General features: G+C 44.7%; 1 protein-coding gene across 1 annotated transcript in view; it reads right to left on the reverse strand.

Moving 5' to 3' along the window:
* Positions 1 to 1,469: 1,469 nt before the first annotated feature.
* Positions 1,470 to 22,792, reverse strand: part of LOC115578629 (inactive phospholipase C-like protein 2) — a 28,348-nt gene continuing 7,025 nt past the window's right edge. The window contains exons 2-12 of the mRNA XM_030411676.1: positions 18,187 to 18,288; positions 17,840 to 17,989; positions 17,521 to 17,681; positions 15,608 to 16,076; positions 14,290 to 15,513; positions 13,610 to 13,859; positions 13,196 to 13,482; positions 12,099 to 12,302; positions 9,377 to 9,452; positions 2,992 to 3,101; positions 1,470 to 2,807 (exon numbers count right to left, since the gene is read on the reverse strand). Coding sequence (XP_030267536.1) covers positions 2,649 to 2,807; positions 2,992 to 3,101; positions 9,377 to 9,452; positions 12,099 to 12,302; positions 13,196 to 13,482; positions 13,610 to 13,859; positions 14,290 to 15,513; positions 15,608 to 16,076; positions 17,521 to 17,681; positions 17,840 to 17,989; positions 18,187 to 18,288 — 3,192 coding nt within the window. The 3' untranslated portion in view covers positions 1,470 to 2,648. The remainder of the gene's footprint in view (positions 2,808 to 2,991; positions 3,102 to 9,376; positions 9,453 to 12,098; positions 12,303 to 13,195; positions 13,483 to 13,609; positions 13,860 to 14,289; positions 15,514 to 15,607; positions 16,077 to 17,520; positions 17,682 to 17,839; positions 17,990 to 18,186; positions 18,289 to 22,792) is intronic.

Here is a 22,792-nt window from a genome sequence, read left to right on the forward strand (position 1 = left end):
AGTTGCCCTGGAGCTTTCTATCATATCACATGATCTTCATCAGCACACTCTGTTTTCAGATCTGTCATGGAATTCATTCTTGTTGGTCTTGTTGATGGTGTGTGTTTTTGTGTTGAGGCCAAAATGTGTAAGACTTCCTTTGAATGCACAGGAACAAGTGCAGCGGCTCTGTAAGGCTGCACTGCAGTGTTGTTGTTAGCTCAACGCTAACATCTATAACGTTTACCTTCTTCTGCGTGGTAGTTTAGCATGTTAGGATGCTAACTTATGAACACTGGAAGTTTGCAGGTATTTAGCCTTAAACAAAGTGTTGGACAAACTTAAATGTTGACCTAACAGCAACACTCATGGCAATGATTACAAATCATCCTGAGAACACAGGACGGCATTCTAAGAGCATTAAAGTCTGTAACATTTATACTGAATCTGATCGTAGTATTAGAGGAAAAGTCTGACAATCATTCATGCTCTGTGGATTATGGATCATTTACAGAAACCTTTGGAAATCTATCCAGACATTGTTGAGATATTTCAGTCTGGATTAAAGTAGTGAACCGACAAATACAGCATGCTATATTCACATGGTGGCCATTTTCCTTCAACATCACGCACAGGATGAGAAGCTCAAATGCTAAGATAGCGTCACACTGCTGTGTTCTAAGTCGTGTAAACAATCTGACAGTGATTTCAGAAGACATTGGCTCGTGTAAATCCAGAGAGACGAGTCTATGATTCATGGGAAAACACGTCTGTCAACTAATTTGCGACCTTTGGACAAAAGCTGACGTTGACTTTCAATGAGTTCCCAGCTAACATGACTTTTGATGGTGTTACACAATCCGCTCAGAAAGTTGTAAAACAATTCTGAAATATCACAGAGTACCTCGGAGCTAAAACACACTGGATGATCATCAATCATGCTTGACATGTGAAGATGGTTGGGTAACCTCAATTAACATGAATTAAATACATCCTGAGATTTTTACATCCAGGTTTAAATAAATGTGTCCAATATGTGCGTTGATATTTCAGAACTGATTCACATCGTTCCTGTGGTATTATGTAGCACTATCAAATGGAAATGTTAGCTGGTAGGTGGTCGAATGCTAACAGGATCGCTAACTGATCTTAAAATAGTTTTGTTTTTAAACACGGATGTCCCTTCAGATTATAACTATCAAGGCCCAAGTCTTTCCTGGAGCGCAGCGGCGGGACAGTTGCGTTCTGGTCCTGCACGTGATGTCAAAGCAAAATGGCCGTCGTGTGAAAGTGGAACATTGCCAGTGAATCATATTTCAGATTGGTGTGGCTAAGGATGGTAATTGTAACCTCTTAAATTCCATGATGCTTTGCTGACTGCTCATGAGAATCAATTGACGAGAACGAGGGCTCCAGAATCTTCTCGTTATCTGCTCCTCCTCATGCAGTCCCCAGCTGTCACACACACACACACACACACACACGAGGGATCAGTCATTAAAAACTGCTTTATTTCCATACCGACTATAAAGGAAGGTAATCATGAACTGCAACCTAAACAGAGCTGAGCAGGTCGAGCCTCGTCTACTGCACCGATAACACGCACCTGGAATGTTTTTTTTTTTCAGGATCAATAACTTATATAAAATACTCTTTACAGCAAAAGGATAGAATTACATATTAAAATACTGTACAGTGTATGTTTTTTTGTTGTTTTTTTTTTTGCACACAATGTAAGCACTTACAACATAACAGTATTTGTTCCCTAGTGGCAGACATTTACAGTACATGTATGATCGTTGTGGCGGGTAGCTGTGGTTTAAGCGGCACAAGGTCTTCGGGAAAATACAAAAATATAGAACACTGTCTGCGAGTCAACAACACGGGTGGAAGATTTCATGGCAAAGACGAAGGACGTCAAGGTGACGGACTGAAGAGCAGCGATCCAGCACCTACGGATGCTCCATGGAAGTAAGCAGGAGAGCGACTGATGGGGCTTCACCGAGATATATAACATTAGAAGACCTAAAGCATCCTCAGATTTCTGCTTACCTCTCGTTTAAATAATAAAGAAAAGTGTGTTTCATTTACCCGATCTTGATTTGAGTCCTTACTTGATGTTGCCTGACAGCAGCTTTGTGAAACATAAGCTGCTGACATGTGGAGGTGGCAGCATTTCAACAGTTTCCAAAAGGGCTTTGAACATCTTCTGGCGGAGTTGAGTCATCCCAGACTGTGGCAGTAAAACACATATTTTCCCTCCGTCTTTGAGACACATTGCACATAAGAGGTTAATAGACACTTGTTGTATTTACAGTGTGATACAGTACAAACTGAACCTTGGCTTTAAATCTCACTACATTCATCCCTCCGGTGCCATTAACCTTCTGCAGGGCGCTGCCTTTGACAGCTCTCGCGGGTTAGCTGCAGCAGGTGGGTGGACGCTGGCTGCAATTTGATGACTTTTCTATTCAACTCTTCTGTTCTTTGCTCTCAAAAAGCACCACACTCGCTCTAGGTCTCATAAAGTCTGCATCTAAGGTGGAGAACGACGTCAGACAGTTCTAATGACATGAAAAGGGTTTGTTGCAGCAGCTACACTGGCAATTTGGTCGCATCCTCTCATTTGTTGAGCATTTGATCGCTACGCCGACGGGTTCCCCGGCGCTCTAGGTGGGTCTGTCGTCCTGACCTCGTCGTGTTTGGGAGCGGACTCTTCTCACTCCTGCGCACTCCTTGGTGAGGTTTCCAGTCAAAGCAGCATCATGGACCTGCTTCATGTTCTCCTGCACTTCAGCTTTGGCGTGCTTCAGCAGGTCGGCCTGACCCTGAGCAGGGGAAGTTGGGAAATCAGGGAATGAAGAGTGCAGAGGGTGAAAAAGATGAGTAACTAGTTAGAGGAAAAAACATGTTTTAATGGTCTGGCCTTGCGGCTGTTTGGGTTTTGGTGAGTGTGTGTGTGTGTGTGTGTGTGTGTGTGTGTGTGTGTGTGTGTGTTGGGGTGTCACTGACCTTAAGGATGGTGATGTTCCAGCTGAAACTCTCCAGCGCTCGGCTGACCTTGCGACCTTTCAGCCCCTCCTTCGCTGCCAGACTCTGCAGCTTCTCATGAAACTCCATGGCTAGAGCCCAAAAACAGACGCACACACACATCACAGCAGATTAGAGGTCAGCGCTTTGTACTCGACTCCAAAAGAGACCAAAGATCAGCCTGTAACGAAGAAACTGGCTAATTGGTCGATTCGTCTGAACACAGACCAACGTCAGCCATGTTTCCTGTGTACATAAAACTGTACACAACAAGCACTGCGCAAACAAAAGCGTTTATGTTCTTATTGATAAAAAGCAGGTTTTAGCCATGCTAGCAGTGTCCTTCTAGGCTCAGGACATTTCTCAACGACCACTGGACGGACTGGACGTGAAATTTGGTGCAAACATCGATGATCGTCAGAGGATAAAAGCTTTAAACTTCTGATTATCAAATGACTTTTCCTCTCGTGCCAGCAGTGCGAGAGTCATTGTGAAAAAGTTAGCATGCTGATGCTAAAAGCGCCACAGTGCAGCCTCACAGAGCCACTAGGCTGGACTCTGTGTTTTATTATTTGTCTTAAGTACTGTGTAAAGTACATTCGTTCAAGTACTGTAATTAAGTACAATAGTGAGGTACTTTACTCGGGTATTTCCATTTTCTGCTGCTTTATACTTCCACTTTTCTACATTTTAGAAGCAAATATAGTTTTTTCACTCACTACACGTATTCAATATTGGTAGTTAATATTACTTTGCAGATTACTGTTACTTATAGATGCTATAATCTGAATATCAGATCAGTAATTGTCCGAGCAGATAATTGATTGAGCCTTAGTATACAGTGTTACATTAACGTATACACATGTTTAATGTAATTTTTATGGTGCTTTTGACACTTTTTTGCTCGTTTAACACAACATCTTTTCCTCTTTTCAGTACACCGTGTGAAGATTGAACATCACTGTGATATAGTTGCAGAACTGGGTTTATTTTTTTAAGTACTCGCGGTGAGGTAAGGACTTTTATTGGTTCCCCCTTCTCTCATTCCCCCTGAGACAAGCCTTCAAAATGATCCACAAGTTTAATCATCTCAGTGTTAATATTGCTCCACAGACAATGTGGTTGTAAAAGGAATGACGGCTTCTCTTTTCTCAATTTAAATCAACACAGTGAGTGAGTCTTTTCTCTGTTTTTGAGCCCCACACCCCACGCAGAGTGACAAACTATCACTGCAACACAACAAACAGTCGTAACAGACTTCAGAGTGTGTTCCTGACCAGCCACTTGTTTTCTGCACTCTGTGAAATGGGGAAAAATTAAGACAACTGCCTCACAGCTTGACAAGCTGCTACATGAAGAAAAAGAAGGTTATCACAGTATCAACATGTGTGATTCCAGTGAATCAGTTCCAGTAAGAACAGGATTGATGGAGAGCTTTGACACAAGGTGCAACGACAATCACCTGAAGCTCAACACCAGTGAAACTGAAGAGCTTGTGGTGGAACACAGCGACGACTGCAACTGACTTTGTGTTTGTTCACTCACAAGAATGAGACAGGCGTGAGGTCGTAGTGACCTTGACCTCTGACCTTTTCTTGGTGCATTTTTAAAAAAATATTTATTATGCAGCAGAGACAGACGCTGACATAAAATAGGGGCGAGAGAAGGATGTGACATGACAGTTCAGCATCTGGAATGGAACCAGGCGTCGCTGCAAAGGCCACGCAGCCAAGACACTTCTGATCTGTGACCACAAAAACACAAACCGTCCTTGATTCCGACACTGAAGAAGAGAACAAGAATGAGACTTCCTGAAAACATAATGCCTCCAGACAGCAACTGTCAGCGGTGTGGAGGAGAAACATATCTTAAAAAAAAAAAAAAAGTCCACTAAAGGTCCAGTGTGTAGGATTCGGTGGCATCTCCTGCACCTGAACACACCTCATCTCAACAGAAACACACCGGTTTTTAGTTTCAGTTATGAAGTAATAAAAAAACTACATAATTATGAATATCGCGTTTAATTTCGGCCAAAAATCCCTCGAAATGCTGACAATGACAAGTTCTGCTGTACGTCCTCACTCATCACTTATTTTTACTTTATATTTATGTATTTTGACACCAGACTAAAAAGAACTTGAAAACTCCATGTCATCACCATGAAAGCAGACATCCATGCTGTAGTTTGCATCATCGACCACCACCAGCGTCTGGACTCCATCCTATCTTCACACAGGCCTGAACAACGACCCGTTACATCAGCGGGGTCTAATCAACAAAGTCTTTCTACTTTGAGGATCAATTTTCACAGAGAGGGAGAAGAAGAAGACACAAAGACTGAGCAGCAACAAACACTGAGGACTGATGTCGAGATGTTGGAACATCTGAGAGACGGACGAAGGAAGATACTGAGGGAGAAACAGAGGGAGGGAGCGTCAGAGACGACGGGCCGCCAGCTGGTTCAGAGTGTGTGTGTGTGCGACGAGTTGGGTTGTGTGTGTCTGGCTCGCGCTGACCGCCCCGGGCCACTGTCCCACTGTTACCATGGAAACCCGGAAGTGGGTTAACACGAGCACCCATCACCGAGAGCCATCATCGAGAGCCCAGACGTTTAACATGCCAGGCTGTGGACCACACACACACACACACACACACACAGAGTAAACAGACTGGGTGTGAGTATAATTCACCGGCTGCTCACACTTAATCGCTCTCTGTCACCGCCAGCATGGACACACACCTGCACACACACACACACATTGTAATAACTCCATATTCACTTACACACACACACACACACACACACCTACAGAAGTTGCCTGAATTATAACCTTTACCGCGTGGTTGCTAGGCAACTCGAAGCCTACGTGCCAATGTGGTGTGTATATCTGTGTGTGTGTGTGTGTATATCTGTGTGTGTGTGTGTGTGTGTGTGTCTATTTCCCTGTGAAACCAAGCGAAGCCGATGGAGGGAACATTATTTCCGAGCCAATACTGGCACAGTGTGCACACACAGACAAACACCCGAACTCACAGGCCAAAAAAGCCTTCAGGAGCGTCCAAGGAGGACGTAACAGGAAGTGCGCCTCCTCAACTTCCTGTCCTCTGTGTGACCTGTGAGCTGGCGTGATGAGAGAGGGAAAACCTACAGGCCCGACTTCCAGCGTTAAGAAACAAGCAGGCAGATATATTCATGTGTAACATCTATGTATGTAGGAGGCAGCTGCTCAGTGAGGTTCTTAAAGGGTCAGTTCACACAAACAATCCTAGAGATGGATGTAAACTCGAGGTAGAAACCAACAACGAGTGTCTCGATGAAGAGCTTCCATGCTCCTTGACCTGCCTCCACCAGGGACTTTCTTCCAAAACACATTCCCTTATTTGGTGTTTTGATGATGGCGGTGGAGACACACAGCTCCAACATCTCCCAGAGGTTGACATCTGGTGGGTGTGAAGGCCAAAGCATATGATTCATGTTGTGTTCTTTCATGTGACTCCTTGTGGATCCATGTTTCTCCTCTGGATTATTCAGGGGCTTTTATTTATTTGTTGCCTCGCTGTGTGTTCGAGGGAATCTCAAAGCGATGTCATCATTAGTCCAAGTGTGTCCGACCGAGAACACAGAGAACGTACTTTTTAGTTTTTAGAACATATCCTCGTCACAGTTCTGTAGGGATACTTATTAAAAGTGCTTGCTGGTCGTGTATCTACTTTAAGTTCTGGCCGTTTTGTTTTCAGATTAATTTGCTCACCTCAAAAGTGGAGTGCTGCTCGGTGGTGTTATCATTGTGGTTTGATTTTTCCCAGTTTTTAAGATCCCCTTCTCAGAAGTGACATGAATTAATTTATATTCCTCGTGTTCACAGCATCGGGAAAACTGAACAGCTACTACTTTTGATAAACACGTTATCATTCTTCCTTCTACCAAAGAAATATGGCCCCAAGAACAGTGTGTTGTTCAGCGGATGATGCGGTTTTTCTACAAACAATCAGGACATTGTTTTCTAGCAGAACGGGGGGTCGAGGGGCTGAACTTTCTCACCTCGTTGCAGGGTAGCGGATGTGTCCTCCAGGGTGTTAACAGTTAACAGTAGCAGTGCCTCCTTACTGTTGTGCAAATTTGAAGCAAACTTTTAAAATGTTGCAAGAATTTAAAACAAAAAAAACTGGAGCAACTGAACTGATATAGAGCCAATCAACTAGGCTTCAATGCATCAACTAGGTGTAGGATACGTAATGTAAGGCTGCAACAAACAGAGAAGAAGAAGAAGAAGAAGAGTGAAACCAATCATGAGCTAACTGTCGATAAACCACAAAGAAAAACAAGAAACAAAATCTATCGTCTTCTTCTTCTTCTTCTTCTTCTTCTTGTCCAGGAGCACAGCTTTTGTTTTGTTTTTTACTAATGTTGCTGTTTCCATCAACCTTTGTTAATGCATTACTTGAAGATGTGCACTATAAATACATTGCCACTGTTGGGTGCGGTTACTTTCAACATGACAGTTACCTTTAATAAAACCTCTCTGATAAAGACAAAACCTGGCTAGGTAGAACCAAAACCATCTGCAGTTCTATCACTATAACTGTGACAATAAATGTTTCTTAGTTTGCCTTTAACACAGCGACACATCCTGATATATTCCCTCTCTCTTCTCCCTTGGTTTTTCTTGTCTTCCTCTCAGCGTTGCCTCTAGCTATCCATCTCTGCTGTTCATCGTCCCACGGCTTTCTTCTCCCTCTCTCCGTTTCATCTCTCTGCTCTGATGTAACTTCTAGACATCCATCTCTGCCACCATCCGTCCCACGGCTCCCTCTGTGTGACCTGTTTATGCCTTCTTGCTGCCCACCCCCTCTCTCCAAGACAGAGAGGTGGACCTCCGCCTTGGGATCACCTGATCGCCATCTTTACTCTGTACACACAGGAAGAGCTTTGTTCATGAGACTCTGCTGCAGCCCTTTATCAGATGAACGTACTGGCAGCGTGCCGACGGCGCAGGGCCAGACTATCACGCTCACAAATCTCACTCTGTCCCCTAATAATGCTGCAAGGGAGCACACGTGAAATAAAAGAGCTATGATAGAGTATAATACTCTGAGACAGGATCTCAGCAGCGGCCGTCCTCTGCTGCAGTCCAAGCTGCAAAACGGATGGATATGTCACAAAGTATTTGATCAGCAAGTGACGCCGCAGCCCCAGAAATCCTAAAATAAAGTTCAGATGAGTCGTCTGGAGTAAAGTGGAGCAGTCTGCAGATTTGTAAACAACATTCATCTCCGTCAAACGGTCTCTCTGTCTCCACGATGGCCCCGACTGAGCCCTTATCTTCCTCTCAAAATATCAATTTGCTCCAGCTTTATCTTAATTCCTCATTTTCTATTCACTCTCCTCCCGTGGGTGGCATTTCAACGCTGACAAGTTTTACAGGCATTTCAACCCAAGACGATGCTTAAATACGCCCTCAGAGTAATCTTTTGAAAACATGTGACGTCTGTACCTGCAGCTTTTATTTATTTTTTTAAAATCCAGCACCCTGAGAAACATACAAAAGACGTGAGTGTGTTTATTTATCGGTCAAAGTCACCAGCTAACACCTCCAAATGCCAATCACAGTGTCTCCTGGGTGACAGCTGAAGACTGAGCCAGGCTTTGGAAGGGGATGTAAACAGAGTGTGTGTGTGCGTGTGTGTGTATGTGTGTGTTTGTGTATGTGTGTGGGGTTGTTTATTGCCACTGTGACGACAGTCTGGCTGACTAATGTCAGGCGACCCGAGGGGCCCGGCTGAAGTAAACAAACCTCCGCCAAAGATCACAGAAACGATAGGAGCAGGTCAGATACGCCGCCCTGCGCTTAAGAGACGGAGCGCTGATCGGTGACAGGAGCTGCGCCAATTTAAACCCTCACCGTCCAAAACATACTGATGAACTGGGCCAGTTAAAGACTCGGCTGACCTCACGTGACACTGTGAGGCATTAGACAGATATCTGCAGGAGATAAGACGGAGGGAAATGTGCTGGGAGAGGAGAGGAAGGGAAACAGAATGAGAGGAAAGAAGTGGAGAGGAGAGGAGGAGTAAGGGAGGAAATGAGGAAACAACAAGAGGAAAGGGGAGGGAGGGAAATGAAAGGGAAAGGAAGGGAAACTAGGGAGTTAATGACGAAAGTGAGGATAACAGCAGTGCTGAAGAGGCTGTGTGGGAGTCTTCATGAGTGGACGAGGAACATGAGCGAGCACAGCCCGTCTTCTGTTCGTTACACACACGTCGTAACACACGTTCTGCATAGCAGCAGCGCCTTGTACTCACACTGACACACACACACTGACACACACACACAGGCACACACACACAGGCACACACGCCTACACACCCATTGTCTGTATATGCAGGATCTTGTCGTGGATTCCATCGGAGAGCTCGATCACGGCCCTGCTCGCCTGGACCATCTGCAGACAGGGAAACATCTATTAGCACGTGAAACCATTCACTCACTGTTGTGTAAATCCTACAGTCAAACACACACAGTCTGTTTTATTGTCCGCTGTGAAAGGAAATAATAAGGAGGATACCGCGAGGCGACAACAGATTGGTGTAAATTACAGTTGAACATGTTTTGCATATGTAGAAATAGTCAATTGGAATTCACACTGTGGGCATTTTTACCACAAAGTGCAGAGTCGACACACATTTACACACAGACATTCTTCTCATAATGACTACAACACACACACACACACACACACACACACACACACACACACACACACACGAGCAGGAATAACACGAGGAGCTGATTAATTCTGCACCTTCTCTCACCAACACTGCTGGGACGTGACCCCTCTGTGGGGAGGAGAAAATGCTGTTCGACAAATAAGGGATTAACTACAGTACACTTTGACCAGATCCAATTCAATACGATTCACACACACACACACACACACACACACACACAGTCATCCCCATTTCCTGTCTCTTGTTGTCTGCCTCTCCCCTCCAGGCATCAGGACTGAGGTGTGGAACCCATTTAGCTGAACGACATTCAAATCTATGCTAATGGTATTCAACTGTGATCTGCTTGGCTGAAAACGGAAGTAGTGGGAACACACTCACACACTCACACACACACACACACACACGTGCACATTCTCACGTACACACGTGCACATTCTCACATACACACTAGTACACAAAAAGACACTCGCAGGTCTGTGTGGTTGTCTCGGCGCATAGCAGTGACAAACAACCGTAGTTAAATTAAAGCATCACGGTTTATAAACCGAAACCTTCATCATAACTTAATAAGACTAGAAACAGATCTATTTGTATCCCTGCTGCACATACGCTCACACACATCACACATGCTCGCTGGACAGCGTCTCTAAATTGGCAATTTATCCTGACTGTTCATCAGCCAACCCTGGAGACTCCTGGGGAATATATAAGATGAAACACAAAGAAGTGCAATTTGAGCAAATGTCAATTTAAAAAGTATTACGGCAGCCGGACAGATGGCAGAAAATAGGGTGGTGTAATGTTGTTTACTGCAGCAACACTTAAACACTGAAAGACAGCCTGTAAGGAAACCACTTATAGTGGCCAACCACAGTCCAACCAGGCCCAGAGGGAGAAGACAAGGAGAGAACTGAGGGAGATAAATGATGAGGGGAAGAGAAGGGAAGGGAAGGAAAGGAAAGGAAAGGAAAGGCGAAGTGCCTAGAGGGAAGGAAAGACAAAAAACAGAGGGAAATGAAAGGAAAGGAAAGGAAAGGAAAGGACAGAAGATGTGTATAGAGGGAATTAAAGGCAACAAACAGAAGTAAAGGAAAAGAAAGGAAACAAGATGTGTGAAGAGGGATGAAAGAAAAACAAACGGAAAGAAGGAAAGGAATGGAAAGACAAAGTGCCTAGAGGGAAGGAAAGACAAAAAACAGAGGGAAAGGAAAAGAAAGGAAAAATAAACAAACAGAAAGGAAAGGAATGAAAGCAAAGAAAAGGAAAGCAAAGGAAAGAAAATGAAGGGAAAGGAAAGGAAAGGAAAGGAAAGAAGATTTGTGTAGAGGGAATTAAAGACAAAAAACAGAGGGAAAGGAAAAGAAAGAAAAGGAAAGGAAAGGAGAGGGAAGGTGATGCGTGTAGAGGAAATGAAAGAAAAAACAGAAGGAAAGGAAAGGAAAGGAAAGAAGTTGTGTGTAGAGGGAGTGAAATACAAAAAACAGAGGGAAAGGAAAGGAAAGGAAAAGGAATGAAACAAGATGTGTGAAGAGGGAAGGAAAGACAAACAAAGGGAAAGAAGGTAAAGGAAAGGAAAGGAAAGGAGAGGGAAGGTGATGCGTGTAGAGGAAATGACAGACAAAATAAACAGAGGGAAAGGAAAGGACGGGAAAGGAAAGGAAAGAAGATGTGCCTAGAGGGAAGGAAAGATAAACAAAGCAGAAAGGAAAGGAATGAAAGCAAAGAAAAGGAAAGCATAAGGATGCAGAGGAGGCTGAGAGATGGAGAGAGAGACCAAAGAGAACTAACTTAGAGTGAGATATGAGAAGAAGCCTCGCAGAGCTTCCTAATCCCACTCAAACTGTTCCATCCCGCCTTATTGACGAGTTGATGAGTTATCTAAAAGACCAATTGACCGCTCTGCCCCTGTTTTTCTCTCTCTTCCACTTTCTCTCTTTGTATTTATTTCCGCGGGGTAGTTTTTCTCGACGGCTGGATTTATTTTTAGACATCGTTACATAAATTTACGCTGTTAAATAACTTTCTCCTCGGGTCGATGGCCGCTCTCTATTTGCAGTTTATTTGGGTTGAAACACACAGAATGGATTCAGGCCAAGGTGAGGATGTCGCTGGTGTGTTTACGAGCCTGGTTACAGCCACAACAAGCGGGGAAGCTGTCTGCTACATAACAATGAGCGCTCACTTGAGTTTGAGAACATGTTGGCTGAAAAGGAAGCTTTTGTCTGCGAGGGGAGGTTTTCATTGTTAGGTCAAGAGGACAGGAGATGGGAGGTTGTTTGTTCCTTCTTTTTTATGTATTTCAGCGATGTGAGCCTCTGAAACACATCGCATATCAACTGTCAACTCTCTTCCTTCCTCACCATATCGTAGGTGGAGACGACCCGGCGAAGGACATCAGGCAGGGGCCCCTGTGGCTCCAGGGTGGGGTACTGGTCCCGGAGGTCAAACAGAATCAAAGGCACCCCGTCTGGTCCTGACACCCTGGAGCCCAAAGCTAGCACGCACTGCATGAGGTTAGCCACCACGGACACGCCGCACAGCTCCCTGAACACTGCCACCGAGTTCTGTTGGGAACAAGGAGAGGTTTGCAAATTCAAACAAGAACACGTACAAAATCTTTCACAGTCGTTTTTATATCCTGGCCGCGATGGAACAACGACGCAGAGAATGAGGTCAAACATTTCTCCTGCAAGATCTGTTTTCACTCTCTCTCAGACACAAACGTAATCTCAAACCCACTTCTGCACGATAGCTGTTTGTCTTTCTCTTCGACAGTTGATTTGCCTTTGTGTTGTTGTGCCGCGGTGGTTGTTCAGGTTGAAATGGAGGAAATCAAGAGATGTTGGATGCCAACAGTCTCACCCCACTGACTGAACATATAATTACTGTTTTTTTGCCTCAGGGTGACACAAGCACCGACAGAACAAATGGCTGCCTGAGTCGTCAAGGTTAGATCAGTTTTTCGCCGATTGCAGAATCATCAGTGGCGGCGTTTCGTCTCCCTTTGTGTGTTGCTGGATACACAATCATCACTGAATACATCGATAATGATCAAGAGAAATGAGACGTACAAGTTTCTCCTCATTCCCTTATTATAAACATTTATGGAGCACATCATTTGGGGGCTGCACCAAACAATTATTTTCATTTTCCATCAGTTTTCTCAATTACTTAATTCATTTTTGGTCTGCAAAATGTCCGAGACTCAAATTTAACATATATTAATGTTGTTTGTGTAGTTTTACCACCAGGGGGCTGCTGGATATTTAATTTAAACCGAACAAAAAAAGAATATCGTCAGTAAATCACCACATTTCCCAATCAGGAGCCTTAATTCTAATAAAATGTTCTGTTACTCAACTAATCAATCTGGTGACCAACTGATTGCCAATTATTAGATATAGTCCCAGTTAAAAATAACAATGTCATCAGTCCGTGGTGCATTCACTTGTCTCACCTGCATGTTTTCCCTCAGGTCGGTAGCTTCTCTCAGCTGAGGAGCAGCCATCTTGAAAACATCGTCTACAGCCCGGACTCCCAGGTCCCTCAGAGCCGTGTAGTCCCTCCCCTTGCGGGCCTTCCGCACGGACAGGCCTCTTTTGTGCGGCTTCCCCCCTCCTCTCCGATTGGTGAGAGCCACATGGACAAACAGCTTGGCGTGGGGAAGTTCCTCCCCGGTCAGGGACTGGAGCGGTACGTGTCGGTAGCCCGGCTGAAGACACTCCAGAGGGATGGTATACTGACCTGTGGGAGTCGGGAGATCAAGTTGAATTTCAAAGCCTTTTAAAGGAATATGAAAACCTGATCCACTCATACACGAATCACTGCTGAATTCATTTACAGTAATCTGACCTCTCACTCTGACACCAACCTATGAACTCATCCCCGATGAAGTCATCATCCAGCACCACAAAGCGCACCATGGCGAGCTCCGGCAGGTTGATCTGGAACTCAAAGCTCTCGTCAAAGATTGGATTGTCCCCATTCTGGGTCACCGTCCTGGTGCGGCGCTCCGTGCAGTCAGCCGGGATGCCGTGGATCTCAACGTACACGTAGGGGTCCACCACGTTCCCTTTGGCCCCAGAACCCCTCGGCTTGGGCAGGTTCTGGCCACTTATCACCTGGTAGATGGTTCAACAACAAGTCATTCTCGCATTGTTGGTCTTCAGAGCATTATCATGAGTTTAGAGGATTATTATAGCTAAATACAATTGCTGTCTTATTTTTGTAGCTTTGGCCATTAACATGTGGGTTATGGTGACATTGTGTTCACCTGCAAACAGGTGTTGTTGATTGCTGAGATCCAACAGGGTGAGAAATTAGCTGTATGAAGGTCAATCCAACAACAACAATCAAATAAACACCTCTATTTGGAGGTAAAAGTGAAAGTTGCGCAAGCAAAATGTAATTTCACCGCTGCACAACTAACTTGGTTTTTTTCTTTGAAACTTGCACAACTGCCTGACTTGTTTTAAGCAATTTTCCCGGATATTATTATTACCCAAGAGAACAATAGCCAAAGGTACAAAGTAAGACTGTGTTTCACCATACCTTCACATGCAACAGCTGCGGAGACACACCAGGCACCGTGTCTCTGGTGTCGGCACTGAAATAAGACACCTCCTGCCGCATGATGGCCGGCCGCAGGACGTAACCACAGCTCCCGTTCTGCCGGAACCAGGCGGTGTTCAGATCCATCATCAGTCCTGCCGTCTGGAAATTCATAGACACAATCTGGCAGCCGCACTTCCACAGGTCCTGAGGGTTCATGTTGCTCGAGTCGATGCGCATGGGGCTGGGGTACACCCGCGACAGGAAATGCTTGTTGTGGTTTACAAAGTCACCGGGGCTTTCGCTTGCAAGACGCAAAGCCAGAGTTTCATGAAAGGAACATAGCTCCCAAGACTTTTGCTTTTCAGATGATGTCTGAAAGTCAGTGAAGCGGATCGAGCAGCAAAGCGTTACGAGGTCTGAGAGCTCCTTCAAGAGCTGGAAACGTTTGGGAGGAAGCTGAGGAGGATTTGACTGAGCGACGCCTGTGAAAGAGACACTTTTCTGTACGGTGTCTTTCTCGTTTCCTCCGGGTGTGGTCCCTCCACTGTTAGCTGCTTTTAACCGTTGACACATCTCTGCCCCTTCATCCTCCTCACTTACCTCCCCGTCCTCCACATCAGAACCTGAGCCCAGCTTTTTACCTTTAAGCAGGATTCGGTGCCGTAGGGCGTCGGGCGAGGGAAGGTACGACTCCCCTCCGTCTGGAGGATCTGTGTGTATCCTCTCCCCGAGTATCCTCATGAGATGTTGCCACATCACTTTCTGCTGTTGATGTGAACAATGGTTCTCAATGCATACAATTAATGGATACTCCGATGCCACAAATGCATATTTTCCGATTGCTTCTAACACACAACGCCAGGCCAGTGGTGGGGAGAGACTGTGTCCGGTACACACAACCGGCTCCTCGTCAGGGCCGTCCCACACATCCACCTCCACACATCGACAGCCCATCTTGAGGGCGCGGATGTAGCCGGAGATGTCGGACGGACCTCGAAACTGGTCCTCGATGAGGTAGGTGTTGTGGGAGGAGTTGATGTAGTAATGAGACAGAGGTTGGGACATGTCCTGGCACACGATGCCATGCTCTCTCTCGAAGAGGTGGCACTCTGACGAGGTGAGGTAACTGGTGAAGCCATCCAGCGACAGGTAGCCCTGCTGCCGGCCCTCCTCAGAGGGCTCGTGGGACTGGATGAGCTTCAGACTGGTCTCCTCACTCACCTACAGGACACAGTTAGAGAAGGGGAAATTAGGCAGGGATTGCTTTTGTGAATGTACCCCTGATTTGTATGTGTGACTCGTTTGTGTTACCCACTTGAGCCATTCCCTGCTCAGCCTCAAGGAACCTCATCAGGTCTTTGGTGTCCAGGAACTCCTTGTTGCTGGAGAACTGCACCAACAGGAAGTAGATCTCCGGACGCGTGCAGAAGTCATGAAAGACCTCAATGAACTCCTGCTTGGTGACTCGCTCGTTCCTTCCTACCAGTCTTTTGTTTTCGCTGAGGTCTTTCACTCCAGATCCATTGTCTAGGGTTAGCCCACACATCCTCTCCCTAACTCTCTGAAGCTCTTTAAACCTGTGCTCCACTTTGCCGCCGTTCACCCCGGGGTTCACGCTCTGTATCAAACTAACAGCCGACTGCAAGCGGATCCCTTCATCGACGTCTTCGTGTCCGTCTGAATCGGCTGCAGAGGAGAACAACTGCTCCAGCCACACGTGCCGAAGGCTGTCCTGACTGCTGGCGAGCATGTCGAGCGCATGTTTCCCGTATTGCTTCAGATACCTGGAGGAAGACGAGTGAAGAGTAAACATGAGTCGGTGCAACATTTTCATTAACGTCACAAGTGTTTTGCTCACACTAATCTTAACTAAAATAACAGCAGGATGCAGGAGAAAAAGCAAAGCCTAAGAACAAAGACATCACGCTGTAGGCCTGCCTAAATTAGCAATAAATTAGTAATATTTACGTAGCCTATCCCACATGTACAGACCACAAGGTACATTTTTGTCACCGTTGTTTGATCTTCAGTCAGAAAAGTGAACGGCGAAGGTTGTATGGCCACGAAACACACAAAAGACAAATAAGGGAAGAGCCCCTCTGCAGCTACAGTATCCATGATTTCACCATTCAGTGGCGTACTTCTTTATTATTCTCTTCTGCTCCTTCGTCACTACACTTTGCAACTTTTTAATCAGACATATTCTCCGATTGGAGCGACTACAGTAGTGAGAGTGGTGGAAACATGCTGCTTATTCATATTAATGCTTTGTTTATTGGCAGAGATGTATTCACGGAGGCACAGAGCGTCCAAGCTCATTGGCCGCCATGTGTCATTTGTGCGGTGTGTTCAAGTGCAGCTTTTTGGCTGTGATAAAGGAGACACGAGGCAACGCAACAGTCGGCCTTCATCACAGCTACTTCCTTAATGTCAGTCTGGTGCGTGGGCGTCTAAAGACTTTTTTTTAAGCTAAATTGTGAGTTATGAATATGATTTTCGGCTAAATGAATAAAAATAGACTACAGTTAGATTAAGTCCAGTTTTAGCCCCGTGTGAGAAAAACATCCTCTCCACTCATGACAACAGTCTGCAGACACAGCAGAGCTGTCGATGCAGAGAGCTACAGCAAAAAACAAAAAACAAAGAAAGTTTGGTTAGAAAGTTGAGCCTGGTTTAACTTAATGTCGTCCTGCAAGGTGCTGCATAAATTAGATGCCTCTGTCATAACTTTCCAGAGTTGCAAAATACAGGGTTTTATTGTAATTTCCTGTCAATACTGTCGCTGTCATCTCATCAGCATCAGATGCAACCGACCCAACAAACGCAGCCTCATGCATTATCTTATCACCAGACTGTTTTTGGTCTGGTGCTGATGAAGTATACAGCACACAGGTATGTTAATGTTTGTCTCTTGGCACCTGTACGAAGCAGTCGCTCAGCATGTCTGTTGTTCTGCAGGTGGCTGGCATTAAGATAACGTTTGCTGGGTAATACATTAATGATAACATTACAGTTCACTGTTGAACTAGTGTTTGCTAATAAATAACATAAAAATCAACAATATCTTGACTTAAGCTGCTTTAACAAATGCCTGAATACTGACAGTGAAATATCAAGAAGCAGCTCTGAAGACCAAAAGTTTGTTTACTGAAAAAGTCTTCGTAGAGTCTTTCTGGTACATTTTATAATTCACAGTCAGACCGCTCCCAGTTCTGTGCTGTGTCATACCTTAAACCAGTCACCCATATGTTAGCCACCTCAGCAGAGTTGGCCACCAGGTCCAAGCTTTCATACAGCTCCCCGTAGATGATGGAGAACGCACAGTCCTCTGAAATCTGCTCATAAACGCCGCTGGTGCGGAAGGTTTCTGTGTTGCGACCTGTCCGTACCTAGAATATGAGACCGTAAGAGAAACATCAGATACAATAAAAACAAATCAACTGTTGTATTCCTTATGGCTCAGGGTTGCAAATATTTCCTCTGCCTTAGTTAGTCCACAAGAATCAATGATGCACTCCTAAAGGGCAGGTTCAGAAAGTGTTCTGACCTCTCGAATGGAGGCGAGAGAGATGCGAGCTTTGTCCGACTCCTTCTTGGACGGCTCCCAGCACAGAGCCTGGAGGCCCGCGTCCAGCAGGTAGTAACGCTGGTAAACACGGGAGTTGGTTCTGACTTTCTTCAGCTCGCTCCCCTCAACCTGAAAGCAAGAAATGAAGATGCTGTCATTGACTGTAAGTGCAGAGCTCACTACACTTTCACTTCTGAACAATCTCTTTTTGAAAGCTCAGAGGCCTTTCAGAACCCTTTCATGCATGCATTGCACATTACGTATTTTTTAGTAAGGGTATGTAAAACCTATATTTTATGTAAAGGGTCACAGTGTAGCCGGCCCACCATGGAGTGAATGCAGTCTGCAGCACTGCTGATCTTCTTCTCTGACAGGCTGCTGCTGAAGGACACCGTCTTCTTCCTCTCCCGACCGGCACGTGACCCGTCCTGATGAGGAGGGAGGGAGGGAGGGAAGGATGGGGGAGATAAAGAGGAAGGGGGTAATAAAAAGAAAATTTAGTTTAGAGAGAGAGACAGCGATGCCTCTGAAGACTATCCTTTGCTTGTGCACGACAAACCCGTGCTGAATGGATCTCAGAGGATTAAAGACCATATCAGCTTATATAACCATACATAAACACAGATTATTTGTTCTACCACATCAAGCCTCCTCCTCCCAATCTGTTATTGTTTTTCCTGATGCTAAAAGCCTTTGCTTGCCCTTGCCCTTCACCATTACACCATTAATCATACCTGACGAGACAGAGGCGGCGGGCCGCCGCATTCTAATTCTGCCCCTTCACGACGACACTGGCAGACCTGATCAGTTTATCTGAGCTCACCATCACAGCTCATCCATCTGATTTATTGACCGATCAGATGTCAGCCCCACAGAGATCCTTATACTGACAGATAAAAGCATATACGTGGGAGAGCTTATTCAATTATGGATATGTTATAGTCCTGATAGAATCAAATCAAAGTCTTCATTAAGGCTAATTTAAGGAAGGGTACGCAGGATAACATAATTGTATTTGAGTCCATCCTAAGTAGAGTGATTGAAGCGGCAGACACCCACGTGCTTAACAGACTGCTGTCTGACTTACAGAAACAACGAGACGGGGACTGAAAAAGGTAAAGAGTCGTAATGTGACTTTTCTTTGTGAAACTTGTTTGAATCTGGAAATACGAAGGCACTCGGGCTAACGTCACAATAGTTTTATTACTGATTAATCTGCTGTTTATTGTGTGTTTCATCAACAACATTTAAGAAAATAGGAGAAAAGAAGCATCACAGGTGACTAAAATCTCCTCTGACGTCTCCAATAACTAAAAAACAAACAAAATATACCTAGTTTATTCTGACGCAGCATGTATAAAGCATGTTAGCTTAAAAATGGCTTATAGTTGAAACATGTTGAATACAAACTGTGACGTGACATCAACATTGTTACACTTTCATTCTCTCATAATTTGAGTTCAATTTTTCCTAAAATTGCAGGAAAAAAAAAAAAATTCTGGCCTAATTTTTCACACTGAACCTTCTTTGAAGGACAAACCGATTATGAAAAGTTTCCAGTTAATTTTCTGTCAGCTGGACAAATTAAAGAAAAAGAAAAGTTTAAATGTAACACTAATCCAGTACCACAGATTATCTCAGATTTCCTTCACAAAGTTCTTTTGAATTACTGGATAAAAACGTATAAAATATTTGAATCAGTGGACGATCCAGCCGCCGTCTGATCGTCACCAACAGATGCATAAAGTTCATATCTTTACCTCTCAAAGCTGTTTTGTACTATCTTAGAAGTCCAATTGATCCCCAGTAGACTGAGCAACATCTTCATATTTATAATGAACGTGAATACTGATCAGTGGCTGATTAATCTCTACTAATCAGCATATATCTGATCTCATTCAAATAAGTGTTCACATGAACCTCAAGAGCACTCGGGTCTTTCATGAGAGAAGAAAAGAGGCAAACCTTCTTTTGAAGGAAATCTGGGGGGATATGAAAGGCAAAAGGAGACAAGAGACAGAAAGACCTGAGCGGTGTTTCATCTGAAGAATATGAATGAATGCGTGAAAGAGGGGAAGCTTGATTCACAGAGGATGAAAAGGTTTTCCCTCAGAGGGAACGGAGGCCGCCTAACCATCACAAATCCTCAGAGGATCGCCTCATTAGGATGGAGAAGTGTTTCCAATGGCGACAAGTTTTTTTTGAGCTGCTGTGGTGAGGGCAGGAGGTGGTGCTCTAAAAATACCTCCAGTGCCTCGGGGCAGGATAGATGGAGCGAGAGGGGGTGTGGAGAGCGAGCGAGGCAGTGAGGACCCCCCGTCTTCCAATCAAACTCTGAAACCTGCAGGAGGGGAAAGCAGGAGGAGGAGCTCTGAATTTACGCCCCTAAACAAGCCATCAGGTGAAAGGTGATGCATTAGCAAAATAAAATGCTGACTTGTAAATGAGATAATTGACTTTTGTGCTTCTCATTAAAAATCTTCCCCCCATCGGAGCACTTCAGCAATGCCTCTAAATTTCACGCCTCAGATTTAAAGCCTCAGATTTAAAGACATGGCTCCGACCCTCCAGCAGGGGAGAAATATACAAACCTCATCAGACTTCTCACTCGCTCACTCTCACACAAAAGTAATTTATTTTGAATTTGAAATGTCCCCTGAAACCTCGTGGGAAATTCCTCTGCGACGCAAGAACGAGGGCCGGTGTTATTGATTTAAATCAAAAGACACACGTACCACATCAGTCACTCTCTCCTTTTCCTTTCTTGCAGTGTATCGACGGGTGCCGGAGATGAATGTTGGTCTCAATCTATACCTCTGCCTCCGTGTGGGACATTGGTAACAGTCCCACTGTGGCTGTATCGGCGCCAAGAGCTGTGGACGCGTCACCCAGTGAGGAGAGTTCACATAAATAACACGCAGACGTTCGTATACGATGTTGCTTCTAACAAACACGTCAGCCCTGATTAACAGACAAGCAATGGACAGAAATCTTGTTGAGGCTGTGGGTACCTCTGTTCACCCCAAAATATTAAAACGCAATCATCAACACCTCCGTCACGATGAAAAGTTTCATTTCTGGGGCTTCACAGCAGAACAGTTTTGCAGTTTTCACCCCAAACAGAAGTAGAAGTAGATGGCGATTTGTAAAAAATATAAAATGGCTCCACACACATCAACGTAATCCAACCGTCCAGAAGCACCGAGATCCAAAATTGATTTGGAAAAACTTTATTTTCACCCTTTTTAAGCAGAAATATTTATTTTAGCTATCAAGCTTAAGTATAGTGATCTCTGGAAAGTCACAACACATCCAGCGAGAAAGGAAACCGCACAAAAAACATGTTTTTATATCTACGAATGGATAATAGAACATAAACCACTAATTTAACATTACATCCAACAGCGGCACATCTCGCTGCAACGACGCCTTCAGTTGTGCAGCTACATTGAAGATTTTGGTGTAGAAAAGGATGTAAACACCGTCTCTCAAATCAATTTCACATGCCACTCAGATTACACGAGACGAACTGCATGGAGCCATTTTCTGTTTTGTTTTTTTGTGGTTTTTTTTCAAGTCTCTTTCTAGCTCAGATGTTCAGGAGAATGTTGCAACACTGTTCTGCTGCGACACTACGGAAATCTAATCAACCTCATGTGGTGTGTGCCTGACACTGTAGCTGCGTTTGAAGCAGGGGGAACACCAGGATTGTCCGAGAGGCCTGTTCAACAGTTGGGATTCAATTATCTCGTGTGTGGAGGCCGTCCTGCACATCCTGCACCTCTGTTTGCCGACAACATAAATAACTGACGGAGACAAGAGCTCAAACACACGACCGAACATCGCTGACGTCACTGCAGACTCCACATTTATCTAACACGATAAAATCACAGTGGGCACACATTACCTCGCACGTAGATAAACATCTGAATAAAACACAAAAAGTCAATCTATTGATCTCTCTGAAATAGGAAAACACTGTCTAACCAGATTAGAGATGAACACACACACGCAGCTAAACAATTCCAGCCTCCATTCATCTGGTAAAATTCAAATTTCATTTAACTCGATCTCCGCTAGAATGCACCGACTGTTCCCGTCACAAAGGCCTCGTATAGTTTTTCTGTGTGAGAGCGAGATGAGTCTCCAAAACCACCACGGCGCTTCAAAACAGGAAGCCGCCTGTCAGCCCGTCACAGAGAGCTTCCTGTGGCTCCACCGAGAGTGAAGTGACAGCACGCAGAAGAAAGACAGAAAGGACGCCTGATACAGTGGCACAGTCCGGCCGGATGTCTCTGCATGTCGCTGTCACTATATCCTGATACAGTATCTGTTTATTTTTAGGTTTGGTGAGTTCAACAAGTGAGAAACGCTGAGACCTTGAAGCCCATTCAAATTCATTCAAATCGACTTTTCAACGGTTGCCATGGAGAAAAATACATGTTTGTTTAGACGTTAACAGCCTGATGAACACAATGCTGTGTTTCGACACAAACACAGCTGGAAATCGTCCCAGATTGCCGCCATAATCGTCGCTGATGAGAGCGGTGAGAGCGAACTGAAACAGTAAAGGTTGTCAAACTAAGCAGGAGCAATTCTGAATTGATCGCAGCAACTTTGTATTTCATTTGCCAATTTATATCTGATGGAAATAGGCTATATATAAAAGACTCCTGTGAATACATGTGGGTAATTACATGCTGCTCTGAGGTTGCCGACATTCTGTACAATGGCTGTGCTGTGCGCACAGATGGACAGATGTGGGGCTGGATGATGGACTGTGCAGCAGAACAGATTAGAAGCAGTTATCAGAGACACATGAGATGACAGAGAGACATCACAGAAAGTTGAAATACGAGAGAAGGATATAGATAATAACAGAAGAGGGAAAAAATGAGCTGGGGGATGGATGAGAAATAAATAAAGGCGCTC

This window comes from Sparus aurata, chromosome 3 (genome assembly GCF_900880675.1).
Source record: "Sparus aurata chromosome 3, fSpaAur1.1, whole genome shotgun sequence".
Lineage (NCBI taxonomy): Eukaryota > Metazoa > Chordata > Actinopteri > Spariformes > Sparidae > Sparus > Sparus aurata.